The sequence below is a fragment of the Arvicanthis niloticus genome, chromosome 3, assembly GCF_011762505.2.
Source record: "Arvicanthis niloticus isolate mArvNil1 chromosome 3, mArvNil1.pat.X, whole genome shotgun sequence".
Lineage (NCBI taxonomy): Eukaryota > Metazoa > Chordata > Mammalia > Rodentia > Muridae > Arvicanthis > Arvicanthis niloticus.
The window spans coordinates 47287488-47312124 of record NC_047660.1 but is presented as its reverse complement, the minus strand read 5'-3'; the positions used below and the strand labels follow the sequence as shown (position 1 = coordinate 47312124).

Below are 24637 nucleotides of genomic sequence, written 5' to 3'. Positions count from 1 at the left end.
CCACACAGATTTTAAAAAGGTAATTTAGCAGTGCTCTGTTCATTTATCTAAAATAATGGTGGGATATCTTCAACATTGAACACAAACCTGCCACACCCCCCAATAAACAATAAACACAAGTACTGGTATTCAGATCCACAGTGCTGGCAGCACCATTTTACTAGTCCTGTGTCTATAGTAGCAGAACTATAAACCCCTGCACACTTATTAACATAATGCTTGATTATCTCCTAGGTCCAACAATACTTTGTAACTCAGAAATTTCTAGAAGATTAACTACAAACTGTCTTAAATTTCAATACAACAAAGTAGACTGTGTTCAGGGAAGAAGCCAAACCTGTTATAGGAGTACATAAAATGTACACCTGGAACAAGAAAGCTGTACGTGAACAATTGTAGGTACACCTAACAGCTCCTTCAGAGTTGACAAGCTTTAGGCAAAATCTACTCCAAAGCACAAATGATTGCATTGCTGTTAAGGGCCTACTTTTTATTTTAAAAATCTGCAAAAGAGGGTACAATTCTATTTGTCATTTGCCTTAAATTTGAGAAACTCCCCACCCCAATTCTTAAAAGGACCATCAATAATTTATATCTAGTTCATTTTACCTAACATAAACTAAACCTACTGTTTCCTTGTTAATCTATATTCATATTCAAAAATTTTTTCTTTCTTTTTTTTTTAAAAGACAAAATAAAACTACAGATTTGGCCAAGCATTTAAATTAAATATGCAACGGGCTGCTGACTGCTGCTGTGCACAATGGCTTCCAAATTATCTGATGCCAATTTTCAGATCAGTCTTAAAAGAGAAAACACGAATAAAATCAAGAGGCCAGCCAGAATGGGACATGCTGTGAAATTTAAAATCACTCTAGCTCATAGAGTCTACAATTTTCATAACCGCGTAACAATTTGTAGTATTTTTAAAGCGAACAGATTTGGCATTAAAAACACACAACACAGCTTTAGGTTAATACAAAGCTTCCTGTATTTTAAAATAAAAGCGAATGTTCAAAAACAGCAAATCTTACCACTCATTTTGTTTCTACAGGAGCAGCAGCCAGCGAACAAGAAAACCCAACAAGGAAACAGCGTAGTACACGTTAGCAGCTTCAATTGGAGAACAGTTTCTCGCTCCCCCACCCCCACGCCCCAAAGCTGGTAAGAGGAAAAGATCCTTTGACCGAGTCACGTGACCGACATCACATGACCTGCAGTGAACCGGGAAAGACCGGGAGAGGAAACAGCGCAAAGCGTCCGCTCCGGTGCCACAGAAACAAAATGATTTAAAGGCTTCTTCAGCAGCTTTTCTGAATGCACCGCGTTCTGCCTAAAGAGCCAAAGTAAACGCTAATCAAAAGAACCTGGTGGATACGCATTTGATGGAAAACCATCCTCTTTTGTGTTTCCGGTTTGACTAACCCAGACTGCTGCTGGCTTTCACATAGAAAGTTTGGGGTAAAATTAATTCCAAAGCCTTGATCCAAAATATGAGTGTATAATTTGTGAGCATTTCATACTTAATATTTAAGCAGTGTCTATAATACACAGAGAACTGCCCACACAATAGAATTGAATGACAAGTTCCTTACGGTGGAATATATTTTAGGCTTGTTTTGCTTTTCCTTGAAAGCTAATGAAGGCTTCTGCTTTTATTGTCAGTTTATTTCTTTTTAATGATTACTTTAAAAATAGAACTTACTCTTGGCATTAAGAAAAGATTCTTAGTGGATAGTATTTCTTGCTCATATTTATAAAATACACATCCCCAAAAGCAGGAAAGTGAAAAATACTCAGTTAATAGAGGTGAAACTTAAAATTTCTTTTGGAAAAAAAAATATGATGTCATGTAAATTACTTAAGGTGTCCTATAAATTCAGAGGAACTTTATCAATCGCTCACACGTACATACAGATAATGGCTGGGATCTGTCACTTGTAGCACAGTGGGGAAAATGGATCGGGGTAGTGGAGATTCTGAAAGTTAAAGTGAGCTCCGATACTTACTAGCATGGCAATGTACAACTTTTGGACTCTGTCTCTTGTGGAAAGGTTAAATTGATCAACCTCAAAGCACTGTTGGGAGAATCAACTTAGACAAACTAGTGCATATACACTGTTTGGTGCCACTCAATAACTGATAGCTATTGTTAAGTAAAAGTATGATCATTGACTCTCAAAATTAATGATTACACAGTTGAGAGGGACCATCTGCAGTACCCTATTTGTTAACACAAGCAGAGACATCATTACTAGAGAAGCTGAGGCAGGAGCAGCTAAGTAACTTGTTAAAGACACATAGGCAAAGACAGGGTTGCTTCATACAGTGATAATCCCATGTTAAAGTGCAGGCCCTATTTAAAGGCCCAGTGTCTCTCCTAAAGGTAAAAACAAACAAACCAACCAACCAACCTGGCAGGACACAGCCCTGGCAACTTGACTCAATAAAGGGATGTCGTCAGACACCCCAGAGGAGAAGAGACACTTGCTCAAAGTAGAGAAGGGTAACTGTTGACCTTTTATCCAGGTCTACATGCATTTGCCCCAGGCTGTGGGATGGGCACTTATTCCCATCCTCTCTCACTAAGGCCACTCTGCCCTCCTATGCTGAGTATTCTGACAGTGAGCTGTTTTTTTTTTTTTTTTTTTTTTTTTTTTTATTTCTGCCCCAACACTAGCTGTCAAGACCATGACTTTGAGATCTATGATTTCTCTGTTCCTTTACCTGCTTTGTTCTTAAAGCTGCATCTGGAGGTCCAGCTTGAACTTAGTTCTTACAACTATAACTACATCCTGTTTCACAGCTTATCTTACCAAAATTAGTATAGAGACCTAATACTCTCTTTTAAATTACTAATAAAGCTTTGTTAGACAATATTTGATGGACAGAAAGGAAAATCATGGCAGTCATCAAGCACACTGAAGTGACTTCCCTAACCCTAAGCAGCAGACCCAGTGATGAACACTGTTGGGCCTACTCTCTATCGAGCCATGCTGTACCTCTCATGCTTCTGCTCCTCTACATTTTCTTTTATCTTACCTTTACAGTTTTCTAGTTGAGAAGGATATTGACCGTAGACTGCTTAGCTAGCCTAACAATGCACAAGGTCCTAGGTCCGATTGAAGTATCATGAAAAAAAAATCTAAAAGGAAAACAATCCTTTATCTAATCAATTTAATTAACTTAATTTTGGGGCTTATAAAAATTAGTATTATCTTCTGTAATTTCATCCTCCAATGCTGGATTCTGTCTAGGTATTTGGGACAGATTAGTAAATGAAAATAGATAAGTCTTACACTTGAAGAGGTAGCTCAGGGTAAAGATGCTTGCTGTTAGCACTTGACAGCCTGAATTCAAACCCCAGTTTCCACATGATGGAGGAACACAACTGTACTCCTGCAAATTGACCATATGCACACCTTGGCACTTATACCCTTGTCTTAAAGTTTCATCACTATGAAGAGACACCATGACCACAGCAACTCTTATAAAGGAAAATATTTAATTAGGACTGGTTTACAGTTTCAGAGGCTTAGTCCAGCATACATACCAACATGGTGCTGGAGACAAAGCTGAGAATTCTACATCTTAATCCATGGGCAGCAAGGAGAGACTGTGCCACACCACGCCTAGCTTAAGCATCAACCCCCTCAACCCTCTAGTGGCATACTTCCTCCAACAAGGCCAAACCTCCTGGTAGTACAATTCCCTATGGACAAGTATCCAAACACACATCTATGAGGGCCATTCCTATTTAAGCCACAACCTCATTTTTAAAAATTTTAAAATAATGAATACATAATAAATCAATCAGATTGAGATGAACCATATATGTTTACAAGTATGTATGTTGAAAACATGTCTGAAGGTAGTAAATAATATGACAAAAGAAAGAAATAGAGCAGGGTAAGATGGACAGTTTAGTGCAGAGAGATGCTGCCTGGCAGAGCTAAGAATTAAAATTCAAAATAGTGATCAGTCTCAGGTTCATTGAGAAGGTCACTTCTGAGCAAAGATTAAATGTGAGAGGGTATGTGAGGAAAAATCATTTATTCATAGAAAAAGCAACCAGAACCAAATCACTAAGGGACATGGCCAGGGAGGTAGTGCAGACACAGGAAAAATATTCTCCAGGGCCTTGTAAGACACTGTCAGGTCTTTGGATGTTACTGTGAATGAAACAAGGTAGCCACTGATGACTTTAAGACATATTATCGAAATTATATCTTAAAAGTAGTCATCTAACTTACACACATTGCTTGCTGGTCTATGGTGCATTACTTGAAAAACCCAAATTAAGCATTTTTTTGTTTTTGTTTTTGTTTTTTTTTTTTTTGTTTTTCAAGACAGGGTTTCTCTGTAGCCCTGGCTGTCCTGGAACTCACTCTGTAGACCAGGCTGGCCTCGAACTCAGAAATCCACCTGCCTCTGCCTCCCAAGTGCTGGGATTAAAGGTGTGCACCACCACTGCCCGGCAAGTTAAGCATTTTTATATAGTAAAATTTCCAGTAACAGGAAGCACAAAGGACTGGACCTAGAGTATCCATGCAATATGAAGGCACTTGTATGAGCCCCAAAATGGATAAAATGGGCTTGGGGATAAGAAGATGCCAAGATGTGGACATGTGACATTTAAGATGTTCCAAGGGCATCAGGACACAATGCCTCATCCAAGAGACCACTGCCTTAACTATTCTGGGATTCAAAGCTATAATCTGAGAGATAAATTCCATTGTCTCTGATAAATGGGCATTTAATCTATGAGCCTTGCTAACACCACTAAAGGACAAGTGGAGACAGACTAGATTCTAAAGGGGAGAGATTTCTGAGATCTCTTGGCCCACATCTTTCATTAAGAGGCTCTTTTATACCAAGGAAGAAAAAATGCTAGAATTAGGATACGGAACTGCTATTTTTGAAGGACAGTGCCAGATACTTTCTCTAATATATCACATTCCTTTTAGCACACATTGAATGAGAGGTTCTACCAATTCAGTCTCACTACTACTTAGAATGCAGATTTAAAAATTTGAACAGTCCCGCCAGGCAGTGGTGGCGCACGCCTTTAATCCCAGCACTTGGGAGGCAGAGGCAGGCGGATTTCTGAGTTCGAGGCCAGCCTGGTCTACAGAGTGAGTTCCAGGACAGTCCAGGCTATACAGAGAAACCCTGTCTCGAAAAACAAACTAACAAAAAAAATTTGAACAGTCCTATCTAATTCTTATTGTAAATTACCTCGTTCATATTTTCCATCTTTTTATTTCTATATGGGTTGCCTCTTTAAAATAGATTAGTAAGTTTTGAGTTTTCTAGGTACTTATTCCTTTGGCTTAAACTGGCAGTAATTATCTTCTTAGTTTATGCCTTGTTTTTCATATGTTTTATGAAAATGTACAAACGTTTCCAATTGAGTTTAAGTGAAACATTGTTGGATGCACTGTGTGTCTAAAGATATCTCCATTTCATAATTATAAAATTAATCTCCTCTTGTGAGCACATAATGCCAATAAAATCATTTTGTGGAAAACCTTGTTTTAGGAGAGAATGATCACCTGAGGATCCAGTCTAACAAACAAAACCGGAAGACTTCAAAATTCATACTTCAATTAACCACACATTTTTCTTCCCAGACCACTCTACTGAGATTATACTGGGGATAGTCACTAAGATCAAACTCTTACTGACAAATCGAATTAACATTGCTGACAAATCTCTGCTTCTGCTTAACATCTAGTCCTTGATTTCAATCTTCTGATCATGCCTTTTAAGTGCTTAATGGCTTGTGTTATGTTCCTTCAGCTGTTGCTTTCCTGGAGGTTTGTTCTTGGCCAGCTTTTGTTACTCTACATCAACTCTCAGGATGGCCTTCCTTATACTCCTAAAAGCATGGGATTCTGTACCTCTGCAGATGTTTCTTCTGGGCTCTAGGTCTGTACTAGGAAATCCACATGAAATTGAAATCAGTTGTTTTCCCTTCAGTACACACTCTACCTTCTGTATTTCCCATGGCTTTATTTTAACAGAAACTTAAGGGTAACACTAGATGTTCTTCTTCCTGCTCATTTCATATCATTACCTGGGAAACTCTGACAGTTTCATCCCTTCTCTCCTACTGTTAGTTTAGAACTATCTCAGTATCCTCCTAGTGGGTCTCCTTGTCACCAGTCCCTTGCAATGAATACCCCTCTCATATTAGTGCTAAAATGAGTTAAAAAACAAACCACTTGTTTTCTCCTCTGCTTAAAAGTCTTTTACTGTTTATGAAACAAAGTCTAACCTGATGAAATACTACTCTATTCCTGTTAATACTGAGTGAACAATATTCTTTTTGCCATTGCAACAAATATTTTTAAGTGACTTTGAGCATTATTTACTGTTTTATTATAATTAGTGATAGCATGTAGCAGATTTTTATGGGGAGCAGATGAAGTTCTGAGTGAATGTGTCATACTATTAGGGGTATAGCCATGCAAGGACCCAGACACATCAGACTCATAGGAAACACAAGGCCTTCCTGGCTTAGGCTTAGGGGATGGCAGAACCTTTTGGGGTTCATGGAGCCTTTGGGGGTCTAGTACTGACTCCAGGAACTACAGAATGTCAGCTAAACCAGAGTGTACAGAAAAGTGTCAACTGCAGATTCCCCCTCAGGGATGACTGTGCCTTTAAGTCCTTATAGAGTCCTCCTACTAAGGTTAGCAAACTCAGTTCTCTAAAGAAGCTGAGATTCCAGCAAAGCACACATGAAACCACACCTTTTCTGTAAACGTCTGTCTTCATTCCTCTTCGTCCTAGGTAGGTCAAGCCCTAAACCACGCCGGACTCTGGAGCTGCCCCATCAAACTCTGACAGCTGTGAGATCTGAAAAGTTGAAATGCTTGTATCTTACTTTCCTCAACTTAAAATAGAGACAACGATTATTCTATGTTATGTGGATATAACAAGGGCTAAATTAAGTTCACAGTATAAGCAAGGATACCCAATATAAGTAGTTGTGTTTGCCTTGACAAACCTACCTGAAAATCAACTGTTTCAAAAAAAAAAAAATGTTAGTAGTGTGTCAAAGTGTTATGATGAATTCTAAAGAATTGGTATGGTCAACTCTGCTATTAGAGATAATGGTGTAAAATAGTTGAGGGTATAATGAAAATAAAAGGCAAGTATGTTTGTTTTTAAAAAGTTTGTTGCAGTTGTCACAATCAGACAAGAATAAGAACACGCACACTGATGCAAAGTACACTGTATAAACTATAATGCTCTCAATTCATCTCCAATATTTATTCCTATAGGAAAATTATTTGATGTAAATTACTAGCTTAACAAAGGTTTTAGAAAACATATATGTATCTGTATCTTCCTATTATAGCTAAAAGGTTATTTAAAACAGTGACCATATCACTAATGCTGAACCTTTTAACTAGTGGTAACTCTGAGGACAGAAAGGGTAGAAGCTCAGAACAGCATCATATATGCTTGGCAGAAAATTTAGTAACACCTATGGCATTCACAAAAAGCAAACAAAAGGAATTATTTGCTCAAGATCATTAATTCAGTCAGGAAGTTGGGCATGGTGGTATGTATATTCAGGAGCAGAGGCAGGATTCCAGATGATTCTGGTCTCCATTGGGAGTTCCAGGCTAACCAAGGCTACATAGGAAGTCCTGGTCTCAACAAATAAACCAACCAACCATCTCCCCGAAAAGCAATAATGGGGCAGGGATGTAACTTAATGTGTTCTTCTTTACAATATTTTTTTAAATCTTCTGAGAATTTCATACATACATTGCAGTTACATCAGTTTGCCCCCTCCCTCTTCCAACTCTTCCTGTGTTGTACCCCCATGCTGAATTCATGACCCTTTTATCTGTAATTATACACATGTACACATATAGTTCCATTTAGTGCAGCCTGTATGTACATGTTTTTAGGGGTAACCATTTAGGATTTGGAAAACTTTCAGGGAACTTGTCCCAAGAGAAAATTTCTTCCTTCAATAGCCACTGACTGACTACAGCTCTCCATTTGGGGCTGGGACCTCCTTAAATTTTCCATCTACTCTGGCATGTAAATTAGTTGGTGGTATGTACCTGTGTACAGGTACCTATTCTGTTCAGAGTTAGGGAGTACAGCATCCCTGTCCTGTATAAAAGACGTTCTTTGTACCAGTCTTATTGGTCCTTTGGTTTCTTCAATTCTGACCTCTCTTCTGTAATGTTCCCAAGCCTTAAGTGTAAGGCTGTATTACAGATGTATTAACTGGAGCTGGGCACTCCATGACCATTTATTTATCTTCTACATTCACATCCGTGTGCATCTCTGTGTGCACTCTCCATCTGTTGCAGAAAGAAGTTTTGGGGGGCTGGAGAGATGGCTTAGCTATTGAGAGCACTGGATGTTCTTGCAGAGGATCTGTGTTTATTTTGCACTACTTACATGGTGATTCACAACCAACTGCAACTCTAGTTCCAGGGCAGCTAATATTTCTTCTGGCCAAAATGCACATATGCAGTACACATGCACACATACAGGCAACCACTCAAACAGACATAGAAAAACCCAACTTTTTAAAAAAGAAGCTTCTCTGATGAAGAATTGCATTTATCCGTACGTATAAAAATATTCAGAATATGATTGTAAGCTACATTAATTTATGAAAATGGCAGCAACTGGGTGTCCTTTAGGGTCTTTGATCCCACTAGGCACAGGTTCTTGGTGAAGTTTACAGTCCAGGCATGAATTCCTTCCTATTGAGAGGGACTTAACTCCAATTAGGAAGCTGTGGGTTGCTCCCAAGACTTAAGTGTCACTACTGCACCAGTGGGGCTATTTTGCAGGGCCAATCACTATGTTTCAGAGGATTTACAACTCAGTAGGACTGTTGATTATTATTCTCCCTTGGCAGCTTGCACAACACCTTTTGGTATGTACCAAAGCTAATCAGAGGGAGAAGAATTCTAGGCCAATTCTAGTACCAATTCAAGTCTTCCAAGTCCTGTGACAGAAGTATGTGGTGTCTTTAGCAACAGGGCCTTACCTTCACGTTTTAGGAGATAACTATGGCAATGCCAACAGCATATATTGTTTTGTGTCTCTTGGACAACCCCCCTCCCCCCCAGATCAAAAACTACAAGGGAGGTATCCCTTGTCTGGTACGTCTTGTAAAAAAAATATTCGATAGCTTCTGTGGGGAGCATTATCACCCAATGTGGGCTAACGGTATTCGAACTCTGTGTGTGTCTGTCTGTGTGTCTGTGTGTCTGTGTGTCTGTGTCTGTGTGTGTGTGTGTGTGAGAGAGAGAGAGAGAGAGAGACAGACAGACAGACAGACAGACAGACAGACAGACAGAGAGACAGAGACAGCATACCCAGGCACATATATATTTATTTTAAAGTAAGTTAATGTCTCTCAATGGCCTTATGAAAAACCTTTCGCTTTATTTATCTCACCACTCTGTCTCTCCCTCTGTACTAGCATTACTCCCCCTACCAAATTAAGTTCCCCACCTTGTTTCTACCTTTTCCCTCTGCAGAGCACTCGTGTTCACAATCCCTGTTTAGGGCTCTCTTCCTCCCATCAGCAACACCTTGCTCTACTTTCCCAGCTTCTGTGGCTATGTATTATTCTTATTACTAAGTTATAGGCACTAAATTATTTTATATATTATGATACATACCAATAGGAATATTAAGCCTAATATATTTTGGATTAACTGGGGAGGGGGTGAAAGGGCTAGGAGTATTTAGAAGAGTAGATATTAACCAATGTGTCAATAGAAGAGTCTTTTAATACACTAGTTCTCAGGCATTTAAATTTATGCCAGTGAAGCCTGAAAAGTCTTCTGGGGACTTATTAATCAGCTACTTATTAACCATGTAAAGACATGGAAGGAAGGAAGGAAGGAAGGAAGGAAGGAAGGAAGGAAGGAAGGAAGGAAGGAAAGAAAGGAGGGAAGGAAAAAAGGAGAGAAAACAGGGAGGAAGGGCACACAGAAGCAAGTCAACCCTATGTTAATGTCACTAGAAAGGATATGCTTCTTTTTATTGGATATTTTATTTATTTACATTTCAGATGTTATCACCTTTCCCCATCCCCCCTCACCCAGGAACCCCCTATCCTATCTCCCCTCATCCTGCTTCTATGAAGATGTGCCCCCACCCACCTGTCCACTTCCACCTCCCCACCCTCAAATTCCCCCACACTGGGGCATCCAGCCTTCACAGGACTAAGGACCTCCTCTCCCACCTATGCCTAACAAGGCCATCCTCCCCTACATATACAGCTGAAGCTATGGGTCCCTCCCTGTGTGCTCCCAGGATGCTGGTTTAGACCCTGGGAGCTTTGGTTGGTTGGTATTGTTGTTCTCCCCATGGGACCACAAACCCCTTCAGCTCCCTCAGTCTTCTCTCTCACTCCTCCATTGGGAACCCCATGATCAGTTCAATGGTTAGCTATGAGCATCCGCCTCTGTATATGTCAGTCTCTGGCAGAGCCTCTAAGGAGACATCTATATCAGGCTCCTGTCAGCATGCACTTCCTGGCATCCACATACAGTGTCTGCCTTTGGTGACTGCACATGGGATGGGTACCCAGATGGGGAAGTTTCCAGAAAGCCCCTCCTTCATCTTCATGAGCTTCATGTGGTCTGTGAATTGTATCTTGGGTACTTTGAACTTTTGGGCTAATATCCACTTATCAGTGAGTGCATACCATGTGTGTTCTTTTGTGACTGAGTTACCTCACTCAGGATGATATTTTCTAGGTCCTTCCATTTACCTAAGAATTTCATGAATTCATTGTTTTTAATAGCTGAGTAATACTCCATTGTGTAAATGTACAACATTTTCTGTATCCATTCCTCTGTTGAAGGACATCTGGGTTCTTTCCAGCTTCTGGCTATTATAAACAACGCTGCTATGAACATAGTGTAACATGTGTCCTGTTATATGTTGGAGCATCTTTTGGGTATATGCCCAGGAGTGGTATAGCTGGGTCCTCAGGTAATGCTATGTCCAAATTTCTGAGGAACCGCCAGACCCAGTTCCAGAGTGGTTGCACCATCTTGCAATTCCACCAACAATGGAGGAGTGTTCCTCTTTCTCCACATCCTCAACCAGCATCTACTATCACCTGAGTTTTTGATCTTAGCCATTCTGACTGGTGTGAGGTGGAATCTCAGGGTTATTTTGATTTGCATTTCCCTGATGACTAAGGATGCTGAACATTTCTTTAGGTGCTTCTTGGCCATTAGAGTTTCCTCAGTTGAGAATTCTTTGTTTAGCAATGTACCCCATTTTTAATAAGGTTATTTGATTGTTTGGAGTCTAACTTCTTGAGTTCTTTGTATATATTGAATATTAGCCCTCTATCAGATGTAGGATAGTAAAGATCTGGGGAAATCACCATCCCTGACCTCAAGCTGTACTACAGAGCAATAGTGATAAAAAAAAAACAAAAAACCAAAAAAAACTGCATGGTATTGGTATAGAGACAGGCAGGAAGATCAATGGAATAGAATTGAAGACCCAGAAATGAGCCTATACACCTATGATCACTTGATCTTTGACAAAGGAGCTAAAACAGTCCAGCTGAAAAAGAATAGCATTTTCAACAAATGGTGCTGGTTCAGCTGGAGATCAGCATGTAGAAGAATGCAAATTCATACACTGTTATCTCCTTGTACAAAACTCAAGTCCAAGTGGATCAAGGACCTCCATATAAAACCAGATACACTGAAACTAATAGAAGGTGGGGAAGAGCCTTGAATACTTGGGCACAGGGGAAAAGTTCCTGAATATAACACCAATGGTTTATGCTCTAAGATCAGGAATTGACAAATGGGACCTCATAAAATTGCAAAGCTTCTGTAAGACAAAAGACACTGTCAATAGGACAAAACTGCAACCAACAGATTAGAAAGAATATTCTAAGATGAAGAAATTAAACTTCAGAATTAAAAAGACGTTTAGTAAACCAAGCTTACTGTATTGTCCTTAGTTTTTTTCCGTCTTTTAGCTTTAAAAAATTTCTTCAAACTTGTGAATAAATCCTGGGAGAAAAAACCTTCTTCAAGAAGACAAGCTTTCTCTCTCTAGGTAGGCTGATCTTCAGTCATGAGAAAATGAGGACAAAGCAGAGCAGGGTAACTGCCACTATCATATTACCAGAGTTACAAGGGAAACAGGGGTGTAATCATCAAAAGTATGTCACTTTAAGTTGGGTGTAGTGGTACATCTTCAATCCCAGCACAAGAAGGCAGAGGCAGGCAGAAGAAGCTCTATGACCTCAAAGCCAGCCTACAGTCTACACAGTGAGTTCCTGTCTCTCAAGAAAACAAAAGCAACAAAAATGTATGCACTATATCTACTATCTCCTGTTTAATTTTTATCTTATTAAGGGACATAGAAAATTCAACTGAAAACACATTTTAAAATAAAATAAGACAGTGCAATGAAAGTTGTAGATCCCTGAGTGTAGATCCCTGAGTGTCAACACTTACGACTGAGTAGGAGTATCCCAAGTTCAAGACCAGTCTGTCCTATGAAGGAAACTTTTTTTAAAAAGCAAAAACATAATATACAAGCACTACATACCATTGACAAGCTATGGAACCAGCCCAGCTCTCAATCCACAGGACAGCGAAGTACATGTTTATGTGAGTACACAAATTCAATGGAATGTTACTCATGAAGACTGAAACCTGGTCATTTGCTGGGAAATCGTTATAACATATTAAGACAATCAGCCAGATTCACAACACCAGATACTCTTTTCTATCTTTTCTGTCATCTGTGTATCCTAGATTTCATACAGATACGTAAGACATGTACATGTGTATAAATCCCTTTTTCCATAAGTTGCTTTTGTTAGACTATTTTATCACAGCAATTGTACACACAACACACACACAAACACACACACCAGCAGAAAGAAAACTGGAGAACAACGGAAGCTGATGGGGAGAAGGAACAGGAAGGACAAAGGCATAGGGGTGAATACAGTCAAGAACATACTATATTTCAAAGAAACTAAGAAGCTGTCTTGAAAATCTAACACTGTAGCTCACATCCATTGCTGGTAGAACTGCAAGCTTGTATATCCACTATGGAAGGCAGTTCCTCACGAAGCTGGAAAAGATCTACCTCAAGATACAGCTATACCACTTTTGAGCACATATCCAAAAGACTCTACATCTTACTACAGAGACACTTGCTTATCTGCATTCTACTGGATGAGCTGCTCTGCTCATAATAGCTAAAACAGCCTAGATGTCTATCAATAGATGGATAAAGAGAATGTGGTACATTTACATGGAATATAACTCAGCTTTAAAAATGGAACTATGAAATTTGTAGATAAATGGATGAAACTTAAAAAAAAATTATCCTTAGTGATGTAACCTAGATCCCAAAAGACATGAATGGTATGTATTCACTTATATGAAGATGTAAGCTGTTAGTCTTTGATAAACAGGCTATAGTTCACATAACCACAGATGTTAAGTATAGAGTAAGGGATGGGATACAGGGGAATCTCATTAGTAAGGGTAAATAAAATAGCTAGCTATGGTTGGACAAGGGCTAGGGACTAGAATGGGAAGATCAAACAGGGAAGGGAAAAGAAAAAGGGAGTAAAAGAGGGGATATTGGGATGGTTTTATGGGAGAGACAATACCCCAACTATTCATCTCTTGCAACCAAATGAAATTCCCAGTGCCAGGAATGGGTAACATCTAGTTGAGTTGTTGGCCAAATAAGCCCCACAGAAACCCCCAAACAATCCAGGCTATTTATTGCCAAGACTATGAGTGGCTCTCCACAAACATACAGTAAGGCCCTATTGCTGAAGACAATACCTATACAACTCACTGAAGATCATGAAGTTGAGTGGATGCCTACCTAGAGCCTTCACCCCTACTGACTAGTGTTCATGGTACTGAAAGGACTTTGCACACCACCACAGGAGAAAAGGAAACAACCCAGCTACAAACCCTGTGATCTACAATGGTGACCCACCTACAACAGTGGCACAAAAGCTGTGGGAGCAATCAACAAATATCTAATTGCATTTAAGGCCCATCCCATGAGACAAAATCCATGCCCAATACTGGCAAGTTGGCCAAGAACCTGAAACTAGATAAACCATGGTCCTAGAGGAAAACCAAATACTACTGTTTTGCTGAAGAATTGTAGCAATAAAATGACTAATGACATTCTGTTATATGCATAGATCAGTGTGGCCCAGACATCATCAGAGAAGCTTCCTCCTGAAGTAAATGGGAACAACACACAACTGGACAATGTGCAAAAAGTGGAAGACCTTGAAACATTCAATCTTGAACAGTATGTCTCCATTGAATTCCTCCCCCCAGGACTCAGAGAACTCTGCAGAAGAGGAGGCAGAAAGATTGTTAAGAGTCAGTGGGAATGCAGGCCAACAAGGAAAAAAGACTTTCTAGATACAACTCGTAGAGACTGAGGCAGCATGCACCCGGCTTACACAGGTCTAAGCCACATGGGGTCCAGGGCTGAGAGGGGAAGTGAAATATAAGCCCGGATCCCTAACTCAGAAGTTATCTCCAATTTGTAACTACTCTCAAAGAAAAGAATTAAGTTTTCTCCAGTGGGATGTCACTGGCCATACAAACCATACTAAAGAGTAGGCCCCAAGGCCATCGAAGATGGCAAACACAAAACAAACTTAATGGTAATTCTGAAGGTATTTTTATGTCTCACAATGCTCTGTCTGGGCATTCCCTACCATCTTGTTTTTTTTAACCTTTAAAATCTTTTGCTTATTTATTATGGTTTCCAAATTTGTTTTTATGTTTTGTGTGTGTGTGTGTGTGTGTGTGTGTGTGTGTGTGTGTGTGTGTGCATCTCCATCTGTAGGTTTCTTGTACTTTTTCTTTGGCTCCTTTCCCCCCTGTTTTTTGGTTTGTTTTTTCCTCTTCTGGTTTATGGCAGGATATCTGACCACACTGTGAACCCCACAACTGTGTAATTTACTGGAAACACCTGGTTTTAGTTGTGGTATAGCTCAACATTAGCACACACCTTTAATCCAGGAGTTTCCTGCTTAAATACTATAGACAAAATTAAGTAAAGTCAACTATAGGTTAAGAGGCAGAGCAAGCAACCAGTTGACAGAAGTGAACATAAGATTATTAAGAAAACTCATAGAGAATAAGAGGGAGTCATGAGGACTCTAGCTTACCAGCATCAATTGTCCCAATAGTCTCTTTCTACTCTTGCCTCTAAAGCCAGAGCCACATAGCTGAAGCTACCATGTTCTACTGCTTGCTGGGGGTAGAACATGGCCCCCTTGTTCTATTACATCCTTCACGGCCTAAGCTGGGCTGTCCTGAAACTTGCTGTGTAGACTGACCCGGAACTCAGAGATCAGCATGCCTCTGTCTCACGAGTTCTGGGATTACAGGTGTGTACCCATATACTTAGACATAAGCTTTTCTCAACTTGAAACTTGCTCTGTTCCACCATGCTGGCCCTAACATTTTCATGGACATTATGCCTCAAGATCTGGACACAGAAAACACAGGCCACACTTCATATTTTGCCCTCCATTTCTGGATTGTAGTTCATGCCAGATTAAAAGTTCAAATGAAAACATTAACCAGGTATAACTATCCTTTGTTACAATAAGGCGGGATCTTGCCCCAAGGTCACCACTCCCTTAATTCCATTTAATATCCTTCAACTCAGGATTTAGCTCCATTTTACTTCCTGTTACTTTTACTCTTTGAATCATACATTTTTTAAATTTTTTCTTTTTAACTTTGCTAAGCTTGACCAAACGCTCTTCAAAAGAGTAAACTAGAAGACAAAGTCTATGCTTGGCATCTCAGGGTCGTCCTTTCTCAATGCAATTAATCTGAGTCTCTTCACCTTAGCTTTAGACAGATGCTTCAAACAATGGCAAAAGGGAGTAGCATTCTTCATCAAAACATGGCAGGAACAACCTCTAGAGTTAAAATCACCCTCAGTACCAATGTCTTTTATATTCCTACTAAGATGCTCCATTAAGCCCCACTTAAACCATTCCATAGCTTTCCAAATCCAAAGTCCCAAAATCCACATTCTTCCAAATAAAAGCATGGTCAGGTCTATTACAGCAATAACCCAGTCCCTGGTACCAACTTCTGTCTTAGGGTTTTATTGCTGTAAAGAGACACAATGACCAAGGCAATTCTTTTATAAAGAACAACATTTAATTGGGGCTGGCTTACAGGTTCAGAATTTCAGTCCATTATCATCAAGGCAGGAGCATGGCAACATCCAGGCAGGCATTTTGATCTGGAGGCAGCTAGGAGAAGACTGTATTCAAGCAGCTAGGAGCAGGGTTTCAAAGCCCACTCCTACAATGACACACTTCCTTAAACAAGGATATACGAATTCCAACAAGGCCGCACCTTGTAGTAGTGCCACTCCCTGGGCCAAGCATATTCAAACCACCACATAATCTAAATAAACCCACTGGTTCACCAAACTAGATTTGAGTATGATAATTCATTGATCTGTTGGTAGCACCTAGTCTGGAGTGAATAGATTCTTATTCACATCTTCTCAGGGAAAGTCAAAGCATGCAACTGGCCCCAACAAGGGCTGACAAAACTGAAGAAGAGTCAGGGAACAACAGCTTCGTGGCCTGGAGATGGGTGCTTCAGATGAGTCTGATGCACCCAGGTGAGACACTGTCTGACACAATCTTGCTGTATCTACTGTTGTCACTGGCTGATGTCCTATAAAAACCAGGGACTGAAACACAGTAAATATATTTTTAAGGACCACCTTCCTGAGAGAACTGGGTACAGAACAAGCAAGTTAACTGGTCCAGATAAGACTACAAAAGGGGATCTAAGAGAGAAGTAACTCAGCCGAATGTGACCTCAGGACTGTGGTGGATCTTTAGGGTTTTGTTGAGCTCATGAAGGGATGTGTTTCTTTATGAGAGAGAAGCTTTGACATATTGAAAGAACTGAGACTGGCATGTGAATCAAGTTTATAAACTGATACAGCACTCAAGGGGGACAGAAAAAGGTAAAGCCCAGAGATGAGGGAGTCTGTCTGAGTCACTTGGAGGCAAATGCGACAGAATTCATGTCAAACTGGATTTTTTTTGGGGGGGGGGGGAGGGAGGAACATATCTGATAAAGCCACATATGCTAGAGAGCTTTTAGGGGCCCAAGCACCAACCAGCAGTTCACAAAACACACACGGCAGTGCAGATGCAAACTAAGTTTGTCCTAAGGATGGGCAACCATCCTTCCAGAGTGTGTTGTATGTTTTTCTCCCTTACATGTATGTTGTGGGTAGAGTATGTTTGCTCAGTTTAGCAGTCATATGTGACCCATGAAAAAAGAGTCACTGACCTGGCTGAACTTGTCAGAACCAGGCAACAACTCCAGAAGCAGAAACAGCAGGGCTGGAACATGGCCTTGTTCTCCCTCAGATCTGAGTCTAGACAAGCACTGAAAGCTTGCCTCACAGTCTGCTGGACCCTACAAGCAGCATCAGTATCTTAAGATGAGCAGGTTCAAGGGCTAAGAAAAAATGACTAGACTATAAAGGGTTAGATGGTATGTCTCCCTTCCAGGCCTGTGATGCTTAATGTCAATTGTCAACTCGATGAGAATTACTTGGGCAACAGGGTATTGGGCATTCCTGATTCAGTTAACTGGGGTGAGAGGACCTGTCTACTGTGCCTGTGACCATTCTCTGGACAGGGTCCTGGACTGTATAAACTGGACAAAATGATGCTGTAACTTCTCTACCTTGATGGACTATGAGTCAGGTTGTTTTCTTCTTTAAGTTGCTTTGATCACATAGTTGCTCACAGCAAGAGCAAAGGAAAGTAAGATACGCCTTTGCACACTACATTATTCTTTTGTGGAAACACTTGATACAAGTGGTGTATCCTTTCAAGCTTTATTGGATTTCATTTACATTTCTTTTTCTTACCCTTATCTACCCAAGATCCACTAGCCCTGACTTAGAGCAAATAGCAATGGGTCTTTCTTTAGAGACACACACGCCGCTCCCCCCCCCCCCCCATTGCCCTTGGAGAGAAAGGTTTCATTAGCTGTGCTCTAACCTCTAAGTCTCTTTACAGAGATGAAAAGGCATCTGGAAAAACAAAGAACAGCAATTAAAGAGTTTAAACATGCACAATACCCTATACTAGGTGGATAAAGGGCATTCCCAGAAGCCGTAAGGTGGTTGAATATTTCTCAGTGCCAAAGGTAAGCTCCTCCCTGTGAGCGTTTAGCCAGGGAGACTTGAGACCCACAGACTATGACTATTGGCACTGATGTTGGCCATACAGCAGAACCAGATGGTCAGACCCTGTCGCTGAAAACACCACATACAATGGCTACATGAGATCAGGCTTAGACTGAGTTGACGGGCTTTCAGAATAATGAAGGCATGACACAGCATGTTTGGCAGAATTATTACTGATGGCCCTACTTGGTATAGGACCCTTTATGTTGCAAACATAAATGAGCCTGACAAGATGTACTCGTCGACATAATCATAGTGGGACAATAGTTATGAGTACAACTGTTTTCCTTTTATTTAAGGGCTGCCCTACAGCAGTGAACACACATCTGGTACTCTTAGGACAAAGTCTGTGACTAGGCAAGTCATGGGTCTCAATAAAGAAGCAACTCCTTATTAAATGGATGTTATATGCCTGTCAATCTACCTTCTAAATGGTTAAGCTTACAGATTACTGCTGCTGTCAACCCCAGCTATTCATGGAGACAAACTTCTTTACTGACAATGGATTTATGCAGAGACAACCAGTCAAGTTCATAAAAATTAGTAACTTGGTGGGGCACTGTGGTGCAAGGCTTGGCTAACCACAGAGAAAATAATGAAACATTTACTTAATTCCCAGCAAGGCTGAGGGAACATGTCCAAATGAAAAAATTAAGTGCCGGAAAAGTGGGTGGGGTGTTGCTTAGTTATTTCCTAAGTGAAACATTTCTTCCGAGGAGGTAGGAGGCCCTGGAGACTCAGGAAGCCAGTGGGTCTTACAGAGAAGCTCACAAAGTTACAGCATTCAGAAGGTCCCTCCACAAGCTTATGACAGCAACAAAGAGGGGTGAAAAGAGTGTGCTCGCCACTGCACAGGACTGTAAGCAACATGATGCAGACTTCATGAGTTACTGGCCACTTGGAGCTGCATTTGAGTCACTCATGTCTCTGTAAGCAAGCCCAATAAAGCTAGAAGTAGATGGAATCAGTTTTCGAATCTGTTCATCAGCAACCCATCTGGGGTAAGGAAATAGATATTCCCATGTCCCAGGGTGGGACAGAGGGAATAAACAACCTTACCTATGTCTTTTCAAACTTTACTGGCTATTTAGTCATTCCTTAGCATTTAACTGGAAAAGTTCTTTCACTATAATTTTTGTAGTTTTAGATAAAGCTGCTGCTGACTGTTACATCATACAGTGTTAAATATAATGTTACTAATATCTTCAACAGGCCCCTTTTTTCTAACAGTTTTAAGATTATATTCATATTAGGAAAACTCTGAGGTATTGCCTGATAAGCTTGGAATCAATTGTCATTACTGGAGAACATTACATTTCTATTTTATCTTACTAAGACAGGTATGATGACATCTTCAAATATTTTTACAAACACGTTTTACTCAAGTTTCTTCAGTTACAACTCTTGTGAATGTTTTATTAATTTAGACTAAATTTTCTTAGTTTACTGGTGCATTAAATGAGTATAAATGAAAAAGCATTGCCAGGTGATAGAGTTATATAGTTAGGTAATAAAAATTCTTACTTTTAAAAATGTAAGCTATAGCAAAACTGTTCCTGGTGGCATGGTGACATCAAGTGGCTAGCAGAAGCAACAGCAAACAGTTTCACTAACACCAGGAAAGAACTTACTTCCTAGCCTTTTTATATCTAAGTGCTTTAGTTTAAATGTATTCCACAAATTTATGTTAGAAACTTAATCCCCCAATTCGACATATGCAGATAAAATCTGAAAGTGGGGCCTTCAGGAGGTAACTGGATGATGAGGTCATAACTGGATAAAGAGGTCAGCAGGGTTAGGGAGGTGCTTTATAAAAAGATGGGAGAGAGGTATGAGGTAAGCTAGCGTGCCTCTTATCTCTATGGGATGCCCTCTTCCACCTTCTGACACAGTGAGAGGCCTTCAGCAGACATACACCATAAATTCTGGTTTCTGCAGACTCAGCTGAGAAATATTTTTCCTTGACAACTGCTCAGTCTAACACAGTATGTCACCGTAACAATACATACTAGTGGCATCAAGTGTAGCTCATATCTTTAACTTTCTATTTAAGATTTAAAAGCAAATTAAAGTGCAAACTCCAGAGATGAAGAATCAAGTAACAAATTGGAACTGCAAAATGGTGGCCAACCACATTATACTATTAAAAATAACTGAGACAAATATCAAGCCAATTAGATACTAAAATGCCACAAACCTGGAATGTCTAAACTAACTGGGTACAACACTACTTTATCAGTAATAGGAATTACTTAGTAAGATTATAAAACACATGGCAACAGTTATTCACATGTGTCTTAATCAGGGTTTGTATTCCTGCACAAAACATCATGACCAAGAAGCAAGTTGGAGAGGAAAGGGTTTATTCAGCTTACACTTCAGCTGTTCATCACCAAAGGAAGTCAGGACAGGAACTTGCACAGGGCAGGAACCTGGAGGCAGGAGCTAATGCAGAGGCCATGGAGGAATGCTGCTTACTGGATTGCTTCCCCTGGCTTGCTCAGCTTGCTTTCTTATAGAACCCAGGACCACCAGCCCAGGGATGGCACCACCCACAATGGGCTGGGTCCTCCTCCTTTGATCACTAATTGAGAAAATGCCTTACAGCTGGATCTCATGGAGGCATTTCCTCAACTAACGCTCCTTTCTCTGTGATAACTCCAGCTTATGTCAAGTTGACACACAAAACCAGCCAGTACAACATGAAACAGGCAATTAGCACTGCTGGTGGCCTAGGCATTTCACGAGCTGGTGATTATAACTTAAGAAGGGATGAAGCAGGACTTTACAGAAGAGAATAAAAAGATCAAGGTTATTACTAACACTTCAATTTTTGGGAGCTTTTCTCTTTCCTGGAAAGTTATCCATTTTAAAGTTCAGAAAATGTAAAATACATAAATTAGTGGCCTAGGTATGGTTCAGATTTATGGATAATTTCATTTATCTATGTACAAGTAATTGAAAGTATCTATAATTAGATTTTCTATGTACCTAGATATAATTGCAATATTTAAGTAGAATAAATATGAAGAATTAACCATATATATCTTCAGGGCTTTACATGATCAGTGGCCTTCTGTAGGCAGAGTTAATCTTGGCCTACTGTCATGGCAATAAACTAAGTAAACCAATACAGAGACAGCAAGATATATGGCAGCAGCATGGAAGCTATCAATATATCCCTAGAAGGTGGAGAGAGAAAGGCAGACCTTTCCTGTTTGGAGTAGACCACCTCTCCTACCTGGAAATGTTCATGAGGAGTTGGAAGTGCATGTATGGAATATGAGAGGCCAACTCAAAGTGGGACTCCATCCGGTAAACAGCTTCCTTGAACTCACCACCTGTGATGGGACTTCTCAGTGATGTAACTTTCTGTAAATCACCCTGCTCCCGTTAGGTAACCTCTGACCAATGTTCCTTAGTTAAGTCAAATAAACACACTGGTTTCCATAGCTGCATTAGTATGAAGTTGTCTTTTTGATCTATTATTGGTGCCCTATCTGGGGTCAATGACGTAAATCCTGTCAGGATCATACATTAAGGCCACAGAGGTTTGGGGGAAAAAAGGGTACAAGTGGCAGGGCAGACCAGTCATCTGCCACCTGACTGTAGCAGATCAACGCTGCAGTGATGAAATGGACTGTTTGATTTAGTTACAGATTTCTCATGCAGTAGACTCTATATTAAATTTCCTTGGGACTTCAGTGGTTTAAGGTCATATCAAAACATGTTAAGGGACTATCAGTCAAATAAACTACATGGAAAATGCCCTCTGCAGTCTAGAACTTTAGCAAGTCTTAACACAGAGTATAACACTAGTTATTAAGCATTACATATTACATATAAGGTCTTTTGCTTGACAAATCCCATTAGATTCAGATTTTGAACATGACACCAGGACCTTACAATCCACTCCAATCTAAGGGTCTTCTTCCTACTCTCAATAGCTTCTTTTCTGTAATGCTTTTAGTTTTATTGTTATTTTGAATGTAAAAAAATATTCCTAGTTTATGATTACTGTAGGATTAGAGAAAAAATGATTATGAGTAGCTGTGTGCAAAGTTTTAAAATAGCTTCTCAAATGACATGCACCCATAGAGTTGAAATGTCTTCTGGAACATGAATGGAAACTCTCAGAAGCTTGACACAGTGTTTGCATCCTGCTATAGGTCCCTGGGAAAGGAATAAGTCATCTTCACACCAACATCTTCAACTTGTTTTTTTTAAACTTATGTTCTCCTCAAAAAGCATTACTTCCAAGGAAGATGAGAAAGGCAGCAGGATGTGAGATGCAGGTATCTAGGACCCTTGTGCTTTCTCACCATCAGTCTCACACAGAACTGAGTTGACAACAAGCTGAGGGCTACTTGCCACCCTCAGCTAATCATTTTGATAGAGCTCTTTAGCCTGTCTTGTTTCCAATGGAACACTGTGGTGCAGAGGGTGCAGCATGCACAAGTCCCAGACTTAAAAGGGCCTACAGAAGACACAGCAGGTAGGAGTGCTTGCTGCTCTTGAACAGGACCAGTGTTTGATTCCTGGTCCTGATCCATATACATGGTGGCTTACAACCATTGTAATTCCAGCTTCGGGGATTCTGATGCCTTCTTTTGACCTCCACAAGAATATACATGTATGCAGGCGAAACACTCATACACATAAAATTAAAAAAAAATCAATATTTTTGAAAAGAAAATAGTTTTTTTTTATTTGTTTGTTTGCTTAATAACTATCAACCTGACAGCATCATCAGCAAATGTAACTTGCTGTGATGGCTGTCTACACAGTTCTTGAGGACTTCCGATGTGCTAAGAACAGTATCCTGCTTCCATTCATATCAGCTTTCACCTGGGAATCACTAGATCAGAAAGCCTTTTGTCTATCATTTGCTGTAATTTGGATCATCTGTATCGCCTCATATACTACCCTATCCATCCCAATTTCTTCAAGTTATCAGGACCATAAAATAAAAAAGTGGATGGAACCTCCAGATGTTTAGGATATGCTAAAGATGGAAAAGAGGGTAGCTCAAGATCTTACAAATGAAAAGGAGATGGACAGGGCTTCATGTCCCTTTCATTGCTTTCAGGTTCAAATGTTACCAGCTGGGGAAGCCTTTATGTGGATCACTTATAGTAAAATTGAACAGAGAAGGGTTAAGTGGCAGGAGACACATTTATAATCTGGTCCCCTAGAACCAGATTATATACATGGTCTCTCACTTTCTCTTTACACACACACACACACACACACACACACACACACACATATGTACATGTGTATATGTGCACATGTGAATATGTGCGTATAGGTACATACGTGTGTATTCATTTGTCTATGTATGTGTGTATGTGATGTCCCAAAGAAAACCACTCTTTTCCCTTTTTAGACTTAAAAACATTATGTCTATATTTGTGTATGTGTTTGCATGTGTGACTATATATATAGCACATGTGTGTGGCCGCCCATGGAGGCTAGAAGAGAACAACAGATCTGCTGTAGCTGGAGTTACAATTTGTCATGAGCCATCATGTAGGGCCTGAGAACTGAATCCAGGTCCTCTGCAGAACAGCCAGTGCTCTTGACTTCTGAGCCTTCTCTCTAGCTTTCAGAGATCATTCTTATGCTTATAAGAATTATAAATATATTATATACATATAATGTATAAATGTATACCCAGAGCTATATTCTACAAGTAGCATAGCAATTATTTATTCCTTAAAACCCACACAGTCTGCATCTTAACAGCCTTAGCACTTCTTTCCTGGCCACACACAGATGCCTCAATTTCTACAGTTCATTTGGCAATTCACCTATTGATAATCTGGCTGTTAATACAAGTGCACAAGTATCAGCAAGTATTCTATCCTCAAGTATTCTATCCTCAAGTGCACAAGTATCACAAGTATTCTATCCTCAGGATAAGTTAATAGCTGTGGAACTGCTGAATGAAACAGAAGCCATGGTTCTGACATTAGCAAATGAGCTCAGGGTTTACTCTCACACTCACTCTCACCAGCACACTCGACTCAGCTTCTAACGTCTTAATATTTGTCAGTTTGAAAGATAAAAATATCATCTCACTGTGGTGCAGCTTCCATTTTGTTTTCAGTCAGAATAAAACAGCTACAATTCCAAGAGCCATTTATTTTTCACTGTATTAATAAGTGTTTCTATCTTTGTATTTTATTTATAAGGGTACTATATATAACTATACTACAGTAGCTCTTAGTGATATGATACAAATATTTCTCCTATCTCTCTGCTATATTTGTATTTTCTTGCCCTGGGAAATTGGATCCATGGCCTTGAGCAAGGCAGTCAAGTGCCCGATTTC

At 39.9% G+C, this 24637-nt stretch overlaps 1 protein-coding gene across 7 annotated transcripts in view; it reads right to left on the bottom strand.

Moving 5' to 3' along the window:
• The window catches only part of Fndc3a (fibronectin type III domain containing 3A), a 149651-nt gene that overhangs the window by 51528 nt on the left and 73486 nt on the right, over positions 1 to 24637 (bottom strand). Inside the window, exon 1 of one of the 7 annotated variants that reach the window (XM_034497551.2) lies at positions 1035 to 1185. The exons of the other annotated variants lie outside the window; for them this stretch is intronic. Coding sequence (XP_034353442.1) covers positions 1035 to 1041 — 7 coding nt within the window. The 5' untranslated portion in view covers positions 1042 to 1185. Of the gene's footprint in view, positions 1 to 1034; positions 1186 to 24637 lie in introns of those variants that run through there. 7 annotated transcript variants of the gene reach the window in all.